Source organism: Prionailurus bengalensis, chromosome E4, assembly GCF_016509475.1.
Source record: "Prionailurus bengalensis isolate Pbe53 chromosome E4, Fcat_Pben_1.1_paternal_pri, whole genome shotgun sequence".
In the NCBI taxonomy this organism is placed as follows: domain Eukaryota; kingdom Metazoa; phylum Chordata; class Mammalia; order Carnivora; family Felidae; genus Prionailurus; species Prionailurus bengalensis.
Window position 1 is genome coordinate 31,620,772 of NC_057360.1, and position 14,756 is coordinate 31,635,527.

A 14,756-nucleotide genomic window follows, 5' to 3' on the forward strand; every position below is an offset into this window, starting at 1 on the left:
ACCTCCAGCTCTTCCTCTCTGTACACTGAAGCTTAGTTTAGCAAGGTGCCTGGAACACACAGGTGCTGAATAGACAAACCCATGAATAAACGAGAATGTGCTGTAATAACCCTCTTTCCAAGCTTGGTAGGAAACAACTTACTTAGTGCCCTAAAAAAAACCCCAAAGCCTGCTTCCATAGCTTCCCTGGTCTTCTCCCTCAAAATGGTATGACCCAGGTTTTCCCACTGCCCTAAGTGGACAGCATCCATCGCAGAGAGGTCCATTCTGGATGCGACACCACCTCTGCCTTAAGGCAAGGAAAAGTCGGAGCAACAACTACACAGACCCCTGTGAGATGCAGGTCCTTCCCAACACAGACTGTGCATCAAGGTTTGCCTCGCATGTGGTCTGAATGTCAAGAAAAGGTGACTATCATGAGCCCTGAGTAATGTAGAGGATTGTTGAATCATTACATTGTACACTTGAAACTAACAGAACACTGTACGTTAATTATGCTTGAATTTTTTTTATCTTTTTACTTATCGTTCATTTTTTATTATTTTTTCACACCATCAGACTTATTATTCTTGCTGATTTAAGCAGAACATAAAACAAATATGGATCCCAAGGCTTACTTTCAGAGCTACCAGCATAGATAAATTACTACAGCGATCCAATCTGGAAATCCCTAGTTACCAGTAAATCACTGCATGAAAGAGTAAATGAGGCCCTCTTTCCTCATGGGTAGGATTATAATGTTTCTTAGATTTTCTTGAAAAAGACTTCACATTTTCTCAAATATACAGGAGAAGTATACTTCCTCTTTAAGCCCTACAGTACCATTTATGTGCTTTCGTCTTAAATATAGAAAAATTACAAATTTTGAAATTGATTTTATGAATGTCCACATTCTAGATAGAACTCTCCAACCTGTACAATATTAGATATTAAACATGGATTCAAAAGAAGTTACTAGGAATTGAATTTCTTTTTAAAGGGAAAAAAAAGGTGACTATCAATAAGTGAGAGGCCAAAAAAAAAGGTTATTCCTCAGGCTCTCAGAGAGAGCCCCTGGGAGAGCCCCTCCTCGAGTTCGCGGTTCTGCGGCCAACCACAGCAATTCCAAAAACCACAATGACAGCCGAGTGGCCACGTTCGACACTTCCATCCCAGGAACAGCCACGCCTGGTCTGGCCAGAGCTGCAGGCCCTGCCCACTCACCTCAGGGACAGGATGCAGTGCTGACAGAAGCGGTGCCCGCACCCCGTCTGGTGCGGGTTGTGAAGCACTGAGTGGCAGAAGGCACATTTGTAACGTTCTTCCAGCTGTTCCACAAACCGGTACTCCGTGTTGGGCTCAAAGTCCAGGGAAATGGAGTTGCCGGAATTCTGGCGGATGAAACCACAGGGGACCCCTCCTTGCTCCTCAGAATAAGCCATTCTGGGGGAGGGGGGTCGAGAGAAGGAAAGTTAAGTGTGCAAATACCAAAACAACTACAGCCATCAGGTGTTGTAGTGGTTGGTTTCCTAACTAGTGCACTGTCACCCACATGGTCATTCTGTTATGACTTTGTAGCAACAGTGACGACCTCCAGCCACTGGAGGGCTCCTGCACAGGGGAGATGTCTCCGGGGGTGGTCAGGAGGGAGGCTGGACCAAAAGACTTGTAGCAAGATTTTATGAGACTTCAGCCCCTCGTCCATCAACCTTTTACAGATGTTAAATTATCCTGTCAGTTTGGCCACATGCTCGGACCAAATAACTATGTTCTAAGCAAACCCTTATTATGGAATTTTCTTCCGTTCAGTTGAGAGAATTGAAACAAATACTTTGTCAACATTTTTCAGAAGCAGGAACCTTTTATACCAATACATTTCTTGCAATATATGTAGCCACATCATTTCTCACCTGCACTAAATAAGCACATTAACTGCTCTCTCGTCCAATCCATTCTCCATACTATAGCCAGAATAGCATTTTCAAAATGCAAGTATGATTGAAGGTTCTCTCCTCTCATCATTCAGTGGCTTCCCAGGATCTTAGGGGAAAGTCCACAATGCTAAGAGAGCTACAAGACTGCATGCTCCCCACCCAGCATCATCCCAGGCCTCTCCTCCCCTTGCTTTCTGCACTCCAGCCATATAGGCTTTCTTTTCATTTTTCTAATACATCAAGCTGTCTCCTGCTACAGGGCCTTTGCATAAGCTATTGCCTCTATCTAAATGCTTCCCCTAACCCTTTGCAGTCTTCTTCCCTTCACATTCATGCTTCAAACTTCAAGCATCATATCCCCAGGTAAGTTTTCTCCTTTCCGCCCTCCTCTCCCCTCCCTCCGTCTAACAGCAGAACACCCCCTCATCAGTCTATAAAACATGCATGGCCTCCAGGGAGAGGCTAGGGAATAATGGTAGGTGGGTGGCCAGCGGTGAGTGTGTTTCATTGTATAATTCTTTTGAATTTTTGAACATGAGTATATTACCTCTTCAGAAATAAACATTCAAAAACAAAAACTAAACATCCACTGTTCTATCTGTCATAGAATCAAGTTCTGAAATTCAGAACCGCATTTGATTTTAAATTAGACATGCAGGTCACCTGGGTGGCTCAATTGGTTAAGCGTCTGACTCTTGATTTTGGCTAAGGTCATGATCTCATGGCTTGTGGCTGTAAGCCCCGCATGGGGCTCTGCGCTGACAGTGTGGAGCCTGCTTGGATTCTCTCTCTCCCTCTCTCTCTGCCCCTCCCCTGCTTGCACTCTCTCTCTCTCTCTCTTTCTCAAAATAAATAAACTTTTTAAAATAATAAATTAATAAAGAAACAAGTAAATGAATTAGACATGCATTTGTGTATTTCATTTATATCTGTGCCCTTCAATGACACATAGGTCACATCCGATCTTACTCATTGTTGTGTCTCCAGCCCTTAGCACTGAGCCAGGCATGGAGAACTCAACTCTTTGTTGAATTATTATCATTGGAAGGACTCTTTGAAACTCTTCAGCAGGACAGTTATAACTAGTGTTGCTCTCTAGCACAGTGATCCTTTTAACTTTTTATAAGGATTTTCTCTACTTTTGAAATCTGATGAAAACTCTAGACCTTCCCCCCAGAAAAGAGCACACATACCTGGTCTCGGGACCTTTAAGGACCCTCTGAACCCACCAGTGGTCCCCAGGTTAACAACAGCCTTGCCTCCCCTCAAGGCAAGCCTTGCCTCCCCTGGAGTAAGAATACTGTCACTTTTGGCACAGTGCGGGGAGTGGTGCTTCCAGGGTGTCTGGCAGTTGGCTAAAGGATGGGAGGCAATCGAGGGTGGTCCCTGGAGGTGACAGCCTTCCACATGGCTAGGGAACAGGAAGGCTTGGCCTTCAGGCTTGCTTGCTTTGGCTTGCTCTTGAGATCCCTCAAGATTTCCCTGCAGCTGATGAAGTCAACTGGGCCTGAGAGCAGCTGCGCGGCCTGACGGTGCGGGTGGGAGATGGGTGCCGTCCAACACCCAGCTCGGCTTGAGTCAGCTGCGGGTCTCTCCCCCGGCTGGAGCGGGCTGATATGGGGTGTGGCCGCCACGAATGGAGCAGAGTAAGCAACTGGCCTCTTTCAGCAAATAAAGCTTTCTCTTTGGAGGAGCCCCGTTCAGCAGAACAGGGGATTTTTTTATTTTAATCCTGGGGTTTGAGACCAAAGCCCCACCTTTTCCTCTCTACGTTTCCTGCAGAACTTCAAGGGTGGTAGGTAAACAGCACAAGATGTGATTGTTTCCCTTTTAACAGGGCTTACTCTTGAGATTTCACAAGCCTTAATTATGAAGGTGAAAAGGCATAGTACTTGATTTACATGCACAACCCTAATCCCCAAGATTCACCTTTCTCTCAGAGAAATGGAAAAACCAACTCCAAACCTCCCTAATCTGCCCTGAGTTCTCTGGTCCCAAGGGAAGACAACAACTCATGTCCCACGCCCATCTAGGATTCTCTCCTAAGACCAGGCTCATGTCTGTGTCACAAAGCATCTAAATTTGGACTCTCAGAGATGTACCCTAAAGCAACGGGCTTGCTCAGCTCCCAAAAGAGGGCAGTTAAGATGTAGTCTGAGTTCAGTCTGAGTTCCCTTCCACCACATTCTATCCTCTTTCCTAACAAAAAATTTAATACACTCTTCTGTGTGTCCATCTTTCTCTACAATAGCAGTTCTCAAACTTTTTGGTCTCAGGACCCTCCCTTCCCACCCCCCCCCCACTTTAGACTCTTAAAAACTGAGGACCCAAAGACCCAGAATAGCCAACACAATACTGAAGGAGTAGAACAAAACTGGAGGATTGACACAACCCTACTTCAAGACTTACTCTAAAGCTGTAAAATCAGGATGGTGTAGTAGTTGTGAAAGAACAGACAGATAAGTGGAACAGAACAGAGAGCCCAAAAATAGACACACATAAATACAGTCGACTGATCTTTGACAAAGAAGCAAAGGCAATACAGTGGGGCAAAGACAGCTTTTTCACAAGTGGTGCCAGAACGACTGGACATCCACATGCAAAAAAAGAATCCAGGCACAGACTTTACGCCCTCACAAAAAGTAACTCAAAATGGATCACAGACTTAAATGTAAAATGCAAAACTTTTAAACTCCCAGGAGACAAGGGAGAAAACCTAGATGACCTTGGGTATGGCTGTGACTTTTTAGAGACAACACCAAAGATGCAAACCATAACAGAAAGAATTCATAAACTGGATTTCATTAAAGTTTCCTACTCTGTGAAAGACACTGTCAAGAAAACGAGAAGACAAGCCACAGACTGGGAGAAAATATTTTCAAAAGACACATCTGATAAAGGACTGTTTTCCAAAACGCACCTCACCCGGGAAGAAGACAAAGAAGCACATGAAAAGGCGCTGCACATCATATGTCATCAGGAAAATGCAAATTAAAACAACAATGAGAGGGGTGCCTGAACGGCTCAGTCCACTAACATGGTTAAGCATGTGACTCTTGATTTCGGCTCGGGTCATGATGCTGTGGTTTGTGGGATGAACCCTTGCATCAGGCTCTGCACTGACAGCATGGAGCCTGCTTGGGATTCTCTATCTCCCTCCCTCTCTGCCCCTCCCCCACTCGCCTCTCTTTCTCCCTCTCCCTCAAATAAATAAGTAAACATTAAAAAAGAAAAGCAATGAGATACCACTACTCAACTACTAGAATAGCCCCAAACCCCAACACTGTCGATCCCAAATAGTGGTGAGGATGTGGAGTAACAGGAACTCTCACTCGCTGCTGGTGGGGATGCAACACTTGGGAAGACAGCTTGGCAGATTCTTACTAAACATCTCTTACCATCCAGGAATCCCTCCTTGGTATTCACCCACAGGAGCTGGAAACTTATGTCCACATAAAACCCTGCACACGGATGTTTATAGGGACTTTATTCCTAACTGCCAAACCTTAAAAGCAATCGAGATATCCTACAGTAGGCAAATGGATAAATGGTGATACACCCAGACAACAGAATATTCTTTAGCACCAACAAGAAATGAGCTACAGCGGTGCCTGAGTGGCTCAGTTGGTTGAGCGTCTGACTTTGGCTCAGGTCATGATCTTGTGGTTTGTGAGTTCGAGCCCCACATCAGGCTCTGTGCTGACAGCTCAGAGCCTGGAGCCTGCCTCAGATTCTGTCTCCCTCTCTCTCTGCTCCTCCCCTCACTCACACTCTCCCTTTCTCAAGAATAAATAAACATAAATTTTTTTTTTAATGAGCTATTGAGCCATGAAAAGATGTGGAGGAATCTCAAATACATATTATTTAGTGAAAGAAGCCAATCTGAAGAGCCTACATACTGTAAGGTTCCAACTATACAACACTCTGGAAAAGGCAAAATTATGGAGGCAGTAAAAAGATCAGTGTTTGCCAGGGGGAGAATGGAGGCAGGGAGAGATGAATAAGTGGAGCACAGGATTTTTAGGGTAATGAAAACACTCAGTATGATACCATAATGGTAGATACATATTCTACATTTTTCCTAAAACAACACCTTATCTGACTAAGGACAAATCCTCCAAGAGAAACTTAATTATTATAAACCATCTCTCCAGAAGTTTCATCAACCAGGAAAGAGGAACTCATCACAGGAGAAGAAACTAGAAGGTGATACCCAGACAAACCTGGTCACAAACTATCACAACTCTTCTAAGGGATCATTCATCTTTTCCTAAAAATCACTCACTCCCCACTAAAAAGCCTTCTTCCCCCTCCCTTTTCCCTCTTACAATGAATCCTGAATTCCAAGCCACCTCAAAGAGCTATCCATTTTTCCCTGGGTATCTCCCATGCATGCATGAGTTATATATGTTAATAAACTTGTTTGTTTTTTCTCCTGCTAATCTGTCTTTTACCACAGGGGTCTCAACTAAGAACTCAGAAGAGTAGAGGGAAAATTGTTTTTCCTCCCCTAAACAATGTAGGTTCAGCAGCTGTGACAAATGCACCTCTCTGGTGGGGAATACATGCACAATGGGAAGGCTGTGCATGTGTGGGGCTGGGGGATCTGTAGGAAATCTCTGTACCTTCTGCTCAATTTTGCTGTGAATCTAAAACCACTCTAAAAAATAAAGCCTCTTAAAAAATTGAGGACCCCCAAGTTTTTGTTTATGTGGGTTCTCTCTGTTGATATTTACCACTTTGAGTTTAAAACTGAAAACTAAAAAAAATATATTTCTTGGGGGTTCCGGTTGGCATCTGACTCTTCATTTTGGCTCAAGTCATGATTCCAGGGTCCTGGGATCAAACCCTGCATCGGACTTTGTGCTAAGCATGGAGCTTGCTTAAGATTCTCTCTCTCTCTAAAATAAAAAAATAAAAAATAAAATAACATAACATAAAATAAAATAAATACATTTAAAAATAAATAAAGATTAAAAATGTCTACTTCTTTATTAACTCACTTTAAGATAATGAGCCAATTATATGTTAACATAAAACATTTTTATGAAAAATAGCCATTTTTCAAAACAAAAAAAAAGTGAGAAGAGTGGCATTGTTTTACATTTCCACGCATCTCTGGGCTTAACAGAAGATAGCTGGGCTCTCATATCCAATTCTCCCACGCGCAGTGTATTACAGAATCACACATCATGAAGCTTTTGCAAAACACCACTGTATGCTCAGGAAAGCAGAGTAAAGATGGCAAATGATATCTTAGTAGTATTATGAAAATAGTTTTGCTCATGCAGATCCCCGGAAAGGGTCTCAGGGAGGCCAGTTTGTACAATTTGCCAATTTCTGTGCCCGAACATACCTGAACTAAGTAAGAGCCCATTAGCTGCTTTCCTGCTAAGAATTGCCCCAGCACCCCCAGGGGCCCTTGCTCGATCAGGCTGCTGGGTGGGCCCATGTCTTGTCAGTCTTTGTGCTGGGTGGCCCAGCACAGTGACCTCACAGACCATCTCCTTGCTCCTGCTGATTGACCAGCAGAGTCCTGAGGACCCGATGCCCCACGCTCCCTCTTCCCACCTTTGTGTCTTGCTCAGCTGTAGTCAGCACGCAGAGGTCATCTACTGACCCTGTGCACTCTCTAATCTGTTATCTTGCCCAGTATTTGTTCTTATGAAATTGAGTTTTTATCTCATTAGATATTTTTTAAAAAATAAGCACTTATGTTTTGCTACACCATAGGCACTAGATGTTTTTGGACAGTATTCTTGTATATAAACTGAACTGTGGTATCTCCCAGGACGGGGTCTGTCTCCTGCCTCTGAAGCTTTTTCAGGTGCATGACCAGTCCCCAAAATGGAATCAATTCAAGGTGTTTGTTCACTGACACAAGACAGTCCCAATAATAGAACTATGAGGGCTGCTGTTTCTTTGTCTAACAAATATATTTCTCTAATTAATTGAACATTTCCAGTGAGTACTCTGTCATTTATTTAGTGGAAATAAATAAGAGTTACATTTTATTAAAATCTTTCCCCTTTGGGTATAATAGCTTATGTAACAGGAATAGTAAAAAGAGTTCAGTTCTCACAAATAAGAAAAGAAAAGTCATCAAAATCACTATCAGGGCTTGTATACCTCCTTATTGGAGTAAACAGTGCCTTTTTCCTTGGGAGAAGATATTTGCAAATGACATATCTGATAAAGGGTTAGTATCCAGAATCTATAAAGAACTTAGCAAACTCAATACCCAAAAACCAAATAACCCAGTGAACAAATGGGAAGAAGACATGAATAGACACTTTTTCAAAGAAGACATCCAGATGGTTAACAGACACATGAAAAGATGCTCAACATCAGTCATCATCAGGGAAATACAAATCACAACCACAATGAGATACCACCTCACACATGTCAGAATGGTTAAAATTAACAACATGAGAACAACAGGTGTTGGTGAAGATGTGCAAAAAGGGGAACCCTCTTGAACTGTTGGTGGGGTATTCTCTCTCTGGAGAATAGACTGGAGATTCCTCAAAAGACTATAAATAGAACTACACTATGATCCAGCAATGGCACTATTAGGCATTTACCCAAAGGATACAAAAACACAGATTCAAAGGGGTACATGCACCACAATAGCCAAACTGTGGAAAGAGCCCAAATGTTCACCAACTGATGAATGGATAAAGAAGGTGTGTGTGTGTGTGTGTGTGTGTGTGTGTGTGTGTGTGTGTGTTTGTGTGTGTATACATACAATGGAATATTACTCAACCATCAAAAAGAATGAAATTTTTGCAATGACACGGATAGAGCTAGAATGTATTATGCTAAGCAAAATAAGTCAGAGGAAGACAAATACCATATGATTTCACTCATATGTGGAATTTGAGAAACAAAACAGATGAACATATGGAAAGGTGGTGGGAAGAGGCCAGGGAAACAAACCACAAGAGACTCTTAACAACAGAGAACAAACCGAGGGCTGATGGAGGGAGGTGGGTGAGGGATGAGTGATAGGTATTAAAGAGGGCTTGTTATGATGAGCACTGGGTGTTGTACGTAAGTGATGAATTGTTGAATTCTACTCCTGAAACCAATATTGCACTATATGTTAACTAACTAAAATTTAAATATTAAAAAAAAAAAAACAACAGCAGTGTCTTTTTCCTGCCATTGATGGAACTCACAGTGTGGGCCTCCTGCTGAAAAGTTATTGACTCAAACCTAAAAATACAACAGAAAATCACATACAATATGCCTTATAAACCTCATTTTTTAGCTTCATAAATTACTGCATCTTTTTCTCAAGAATTTTCTAGATATTCCAAAGGCAAAACTGTAGATGTCAGGATTTAAGTTCTTTACTTACAAATTTCTTCTGATTCATTTTTGGGGAACACATAATGAGCAGTCTAGCATTCTGAAGCAACAGGAGTTTAGGCTTTAGTTACAAGAGAAAGGACACACATCTAGCAGAATTCAGTCTCAGGTTTAAAAAAGGAAAGTAGGTCCTTGTCTACTTTTCTTTAAAAAAGAAAAGTAGGTCTGTCTGTCTGTCCACACTACTTCCACAGGACCCCAGACATCTTGTTTAGATGAACGAAAGAGCGTTTTTATAAATCATTTCAGACTTTGTAAGATATAAGGCCAGGAGCTATGCCTCCAGAGTTTTCAAGATCTGATTCTTGGGAGTTACTAGTTACTACGGATGAAATTCCAGCGTGAAAATGGCACAGGCCCAGAGACCTGGGCTCCATCCCTGCTCTGCCACTCACCAGCTACGCAACCTTGAGCAAGACACCCTGCAAAGCAACCTCATTTACACATGCCTGCATGGACTCAGCATGCACATGTCCTGGTTTGGGTCCCAAGAGTGCAGAGATCTGTGATACTACATCTGCTGTTGGAGGGTCTCCAAGTCAAGCAGAGGCAAACAGACACAAGAATGATGCATTATAACACCCTTGTAGCAAGTACCACAAAAGAACTGTTTGAGCCCAGGTGAGGGGTAGCTAATGCTTTCTGGGGTGTCTGTGCTGCTTTCACAGAGAAGAAAACATCTCACCTGGTCTTGAAGAAGTGGGGAAACATTTTCTACATGAAGGAGATAAAAGAATTTTTCAGAGGATATCATAAAAGTTCTGGAATGGTTAATAATTAACTGTAGGTGAAGTGGAATTAAGGGAACATGCCAGTTATTTGCCTGTTGGTTCTCAGGTCCACTCTCTGCTCCCCTGCCCTGGTCTGCATCACCACGTGGGGTGAGGGTTGGCCCCCAATGCTCCCTGGCTTCTGGCTAGATTCGGATAATAAGAGACACTGTCAAGACATTGAAATGTGGAGGGAGAAGCCAGAGTATTTCTCTCCCATCTCTTGGAGTTGGGCAGCATCTCAACAGTGACTGGGTCTCCTCCATGGCTGAGGGTGGTCTCCAGCTCCTAAGCTCTAGAGGGGGTGGGCAGTCTCCCGCATGACTCATCTCCAAGTTCCCTCACCCCGAGTCTCCTGTTCGGCTTCCCAGCTTACCTGTATAAGTTGATTCCTGTGTAACTAAATTCCTGTCAGAAACCCCTAAAAAGGTCGCTGTGAGATGTAAGTGTGGAGAGAGAGGGAGAGAGAGGAGGAGCATGGCATGAAGAGCCCTTAATGAATGCCAGTCAGGAATTCCAAATTTTACCCCAAGGTTTAGATCTTTTTAGGGATGCTGAACATACAGGACAGGCCCAAACAGGGAGTTCAGGGGAAGAGGCTGATCTAACAGATGAAGAAGGATGACAATGGCCTGATCCAAGGCAGGGACAAAGAGAAGCCATGTTTGTGAGGCATTTCTGAGACAAAATGCAGAGAAATGGGTTAGAAATGGGTTCCGTGGAAGGGCCGAAGGAGAGGATGGTGGAGGATGACTCCCAGGTTCATCTGATAACACCAATGGGAGAGGATGAAGGAGAGAAGCAAAGAAGCAAGGATGTGGGTAGGGGGTATATCCAGGTTGAGGTCCCTTAGGGACAGTCTTTTTTAAAAAAACAATTTTTTTTAACATTTATTTATTTTTGAGACAGAGAGAGACAGAGCATGAACGGGGGGAGGGCCAGAGAGAGAGGGAGACACAGAATCTGAAGCAGGCTCCAGGCTCTGAGCTGTCAGCACAGAGCCTGGGGGGAGGGCCAGAGAGAGAGGGAGACACAGAATCTGAAGCAGGCTCCAGGCTCTGAGCTGTCAGCACAGAGCCTGATGCGGGGCTCAAACTCACGGACCGTGAGATCGTGACCTGAGCGAAGTCGGACGCTCAACCGACTGAGCCACCCAGGCGCCCCATAGGGACAGTCTTAAGAGAGTAGAGGTGAGTCAGAAGACAGGACAACTAACATCTCTTCCAGAATAAATGGCGTGATTCCTAGGAATGGCCACATTTCCTTTGTGGTATATCGATAAGTGGTTTTAAATTGCCCAGGGCATTAAATTTTTTTTTTTTTTTTACTTCACAAATAATTCAGTTGTCATTTTAGTGATGGCATTTGACATAATAGGTTTAGATCTATGTCAGGAAAATAAGATCTGGAGAGAGAAGACATCCCAGAGAGACAGCAATGGGAAAATTCCTTGGAGCCAGTATTGAAGTCTGCCCTTCCCACTTATACCTGTGGCTACAGCACAGACCTTTTTTCCTCCCTCCTTGGGATTGAATGGGTGCTACTTCCCCCAAAGTAACCCCTGTTCAGCCTCATGTGACCCTCCACACCTTACTAGGTCTGAGATCCTTTCTGCTAATGACTTTTGGGGTCCAGGGGCGTTGATAAGTGTCTAGCAGTGATGGGGAAGGGTTTGAGGACTGTGGGAGAGGCCTACAGCCTTCCCCAAGGCTCCTTTGTAAGGGAGGGTCCTGAGATCTGCAGAGTCAAGAGAGGCTGCCTTCTCTCACAGGTGGGACTTACAGGGCCAGGTAACAAGGTGGGGGCACAAAGTCTGGGCAGGAGCCTCAGGATGGTCCTTGAGCCATGGGCAATGGAGGGGTAACACTGCACTGGCCAATGAGACCTACCAGTCATAGGATGGGCTAATAGAAGGCAAACTGCCCATTTCTCAGCTCTGTTCAGGCTTCACCAGCATAAGGAGCCAGCTCCCTGATGGATGCTCACATTCAGCAAGAAGGGGCAGGTGCCAGGATGTTATTCCCCAAACCCACCCGAGAGCCAACAAAGTGTCCTGGGCTAAAATTAAAGGAGAAGAGATGTGGTTAGTAAGGAGGAAAAGTTAAAATGTCAAATCCCAAGACGCAGCAACCCGAGGAGACTCTGGAATCTGTGCCCTGGCTCAGACAGCCAGGTGCCCACCAGTTAGAAGGATAGGCAGCTCCCTCTCTCAGTTACCTGGCCTTTGAATTCTGAGATTCTGCTCTTCCAAGAAGAACAGCTACTACCAGGAAAGTGAAAAAAGAAGAAGAGGAGGAGGAGGAGGAGGAGGAGGAGGAGGAGGAGGAGGAGACCAAAGAGGAAGAAGAATAAAGGCATTTTATCTAGTACATTATCCTCATTGCACGAGGGAGAAGTGAGATGGATTTCAAGTGCTTACCAAAGCCTGCATCTTCAATGGCTCAGAAAGATCTTTCCTTGGAAGATGAAACCCCTCAAGAAAACTGCTCAGCCTCAGCTCCAACCCCTGATCTTCTCTTCCTCTCCACTGTTTCCATAGCTTAACACAACAACAGTACAACTGCACTGTGACCTCTGGGAGAAACTGGTTTTATTTTCATTGACCTTTCACCATGCAGGCTAGGCAAAGAGGAAGGGCCTTGGAGAAATACAGAAGTAATGAGGCCATTTTCCATCAGGCATAATGTGGGAGGGAGACCATGCAGAGGCCAGGTGACACCACAACAGCCAGATAATTTGTGACAACAGCTCACCAAACCCACCACCGATCCACGTGACGGCTGGCGTTGGTACTGCAGAAGCAGAAGCAGAAGCAGCGTGTATTTTCTTTTCCTTTTCTTTTCCTTATGCTTTCCCAGAAGAGGGTTTTCTTGGATACAGGATGAATGATGTGGGTAAGATTTTAATTCCTGTGAAGAGAAGTATGACTTCTCTCCAAGTTGTCAGGAAACTCCTGGTTCCTTGTTTTCCTGGGAGTGCAACAAAGCACCGCTGGTGAAGAAAAGGGGGTTCAAGGGCTGAAGGGCATCCCCGTGCCCTTCCTGGGGCACCCATCTGAAGGTACCCCATGGCAGCTGCTCCCTGAACATCAGTCTCACTCACAGGGAAGCCTCAGAACCCTCCAGAGTCCACCTGGCTCCAAATGATGCTGAAGCAGACCTTTCAGATTTGCTCTCAGAAACTTAGACCAAGAGAAAAAAAAAAAAAGAGAAAACACTACTGCACTTGCCACGTGAAAGTTTCTTCTTTAGGAAGCTTTGACTCTATCTCTCTGCCCCTAGCCTCAGCTCCCACTCTTTCAAAGCCCTCCCTGCTGTCGGGGTTCAGCTCCTGGGCGAGCTCCTAGGGAGAGCTGTGTTCATTGATCCCCAGATAGAGCCAGCCCTATGCCTGGCACACAGCACTCAGTGTTGGCTAAATAAGGGACATCTAAGATTAACGTGAGGCCTTATTGGAAAGGGGCTGTCAGAAGGAGGGCCACGAAGACAACCTAGGACAAATCTGAATGAGGTAGACAGAGGGCAAGGGGACAATATGAAAAGATATGAATGGGACCTAAGGGCTGGAATTGGATCTGGGTCAGGATTACACGCAGTGAGTCTATGTCTAGGCTCAGAGCCAGCTAATTTACATGCATAGTCTTGTTTTAATCTTGACAGCAGCCCTAAGATGTACGTACATCATTAGCATCCCCAATTTGTTGAATGAGGAAACTTGGAGAGGTCCTATGGCCAGGAAGCAGTGGAGGCCTTCAGGGGATAAGGAGGAGCTGGGGGTTCCTCTCTGCTTCTCCAAAGTCTGACAAGAGGCAGTGTGGTATGTTAGCTAGCACCATGGACTCTGGAGTCGACCTGCCTAGGCAAAAATCTTGATTCTATCCCTGAATAGCTGTATGACTTCGGGCAAGTTACTTGGTCTCTACACTTCACAGTTTCTTCATCTATAAAATAGTGATAATGATAATGATAATTACCTTGCAGAATCTTTAAAGATTAAATAAGTTAATACTATACATTAAGGATCAGCTGGCCCACCACTTGTTTTTGTGAATAAAGTTTTATCCGAACACAGCAATGCTCATTTGTTTACATATTGTTTATGGCTGGGGTTTTTGTTTGTTTGTTTGTTTGTTTGCTACCACAGTGGAATTGATCAGTTGTGCCACAGACCACATGGCCCAAAGCCTAAAATATTTACTATCTGGTTCTTTACAGAAAAAGTTTGCTGACCCCCCTCTGCATGAAGAGCTTATTAACGGTGGACACAGGAAATACTGTGATGACTATTATTATTATTAAGCATTTGTTCCCAGCCTCCATCAAGGTCCCCTACCCTGGGGATGACCTGACTGCCTGACATGTGGGGCATGGTATCAGGCTCTGGGGGCTGGGGAGGAACAAGACAGAAAGTGTTCAAGCCTGCTCCTGTGGGGCTTACAACCTAATGGAGGAGACAAGGGAGTAACAAACTACGGTGAGTCCTTTGAAGAAAATAAACAGGATGTTGAGATAGAGAAACAGGAGCAGCCACTTGGACAGGAAGGGCTCACGGAGGAGGGGATACCTGAACAGCGAGGGGAGGAAGGGGAGGAGCAAATGTGAGGAGTAGCAGGAAGGACTCTGCAGGCAGCCGGGACAGCAAGGGTTAACGATCGGTTCTGGGAAAGGCCTTGCCATGTTCAAGAAACAGAGAGGCCAGT

At 44.4% G+C, this 14,756-nt stretch overlaps 1 protein-coding gene across 2 annotated transcripts in view; it reads right to left on the bottom strand.

The window, feature by feature from the left end:
* TRAF5 (TNF receptor associated factor 5) overlaps positions 1–14,756 on the bottom strand; it is a 50,974-nt gene that overhangs the window by 20,940 nt on the left and 15,278 nt on the right. For both annotated transcript variants that reach the window (XM_043568952.1, XM_043568953.1), the window contains exon 2: positions 1,204–1,422. In XM_043568952.1, the coding sequence (XP_043424887.1) occupies positions 1,204–1,421 (218 nt within the window). In that variant the 5' untranslated portion in view covers position 1,422. The remainder of the gene's footprint in view (positions 1–1,203; positions 1,423–14,756) is intronic.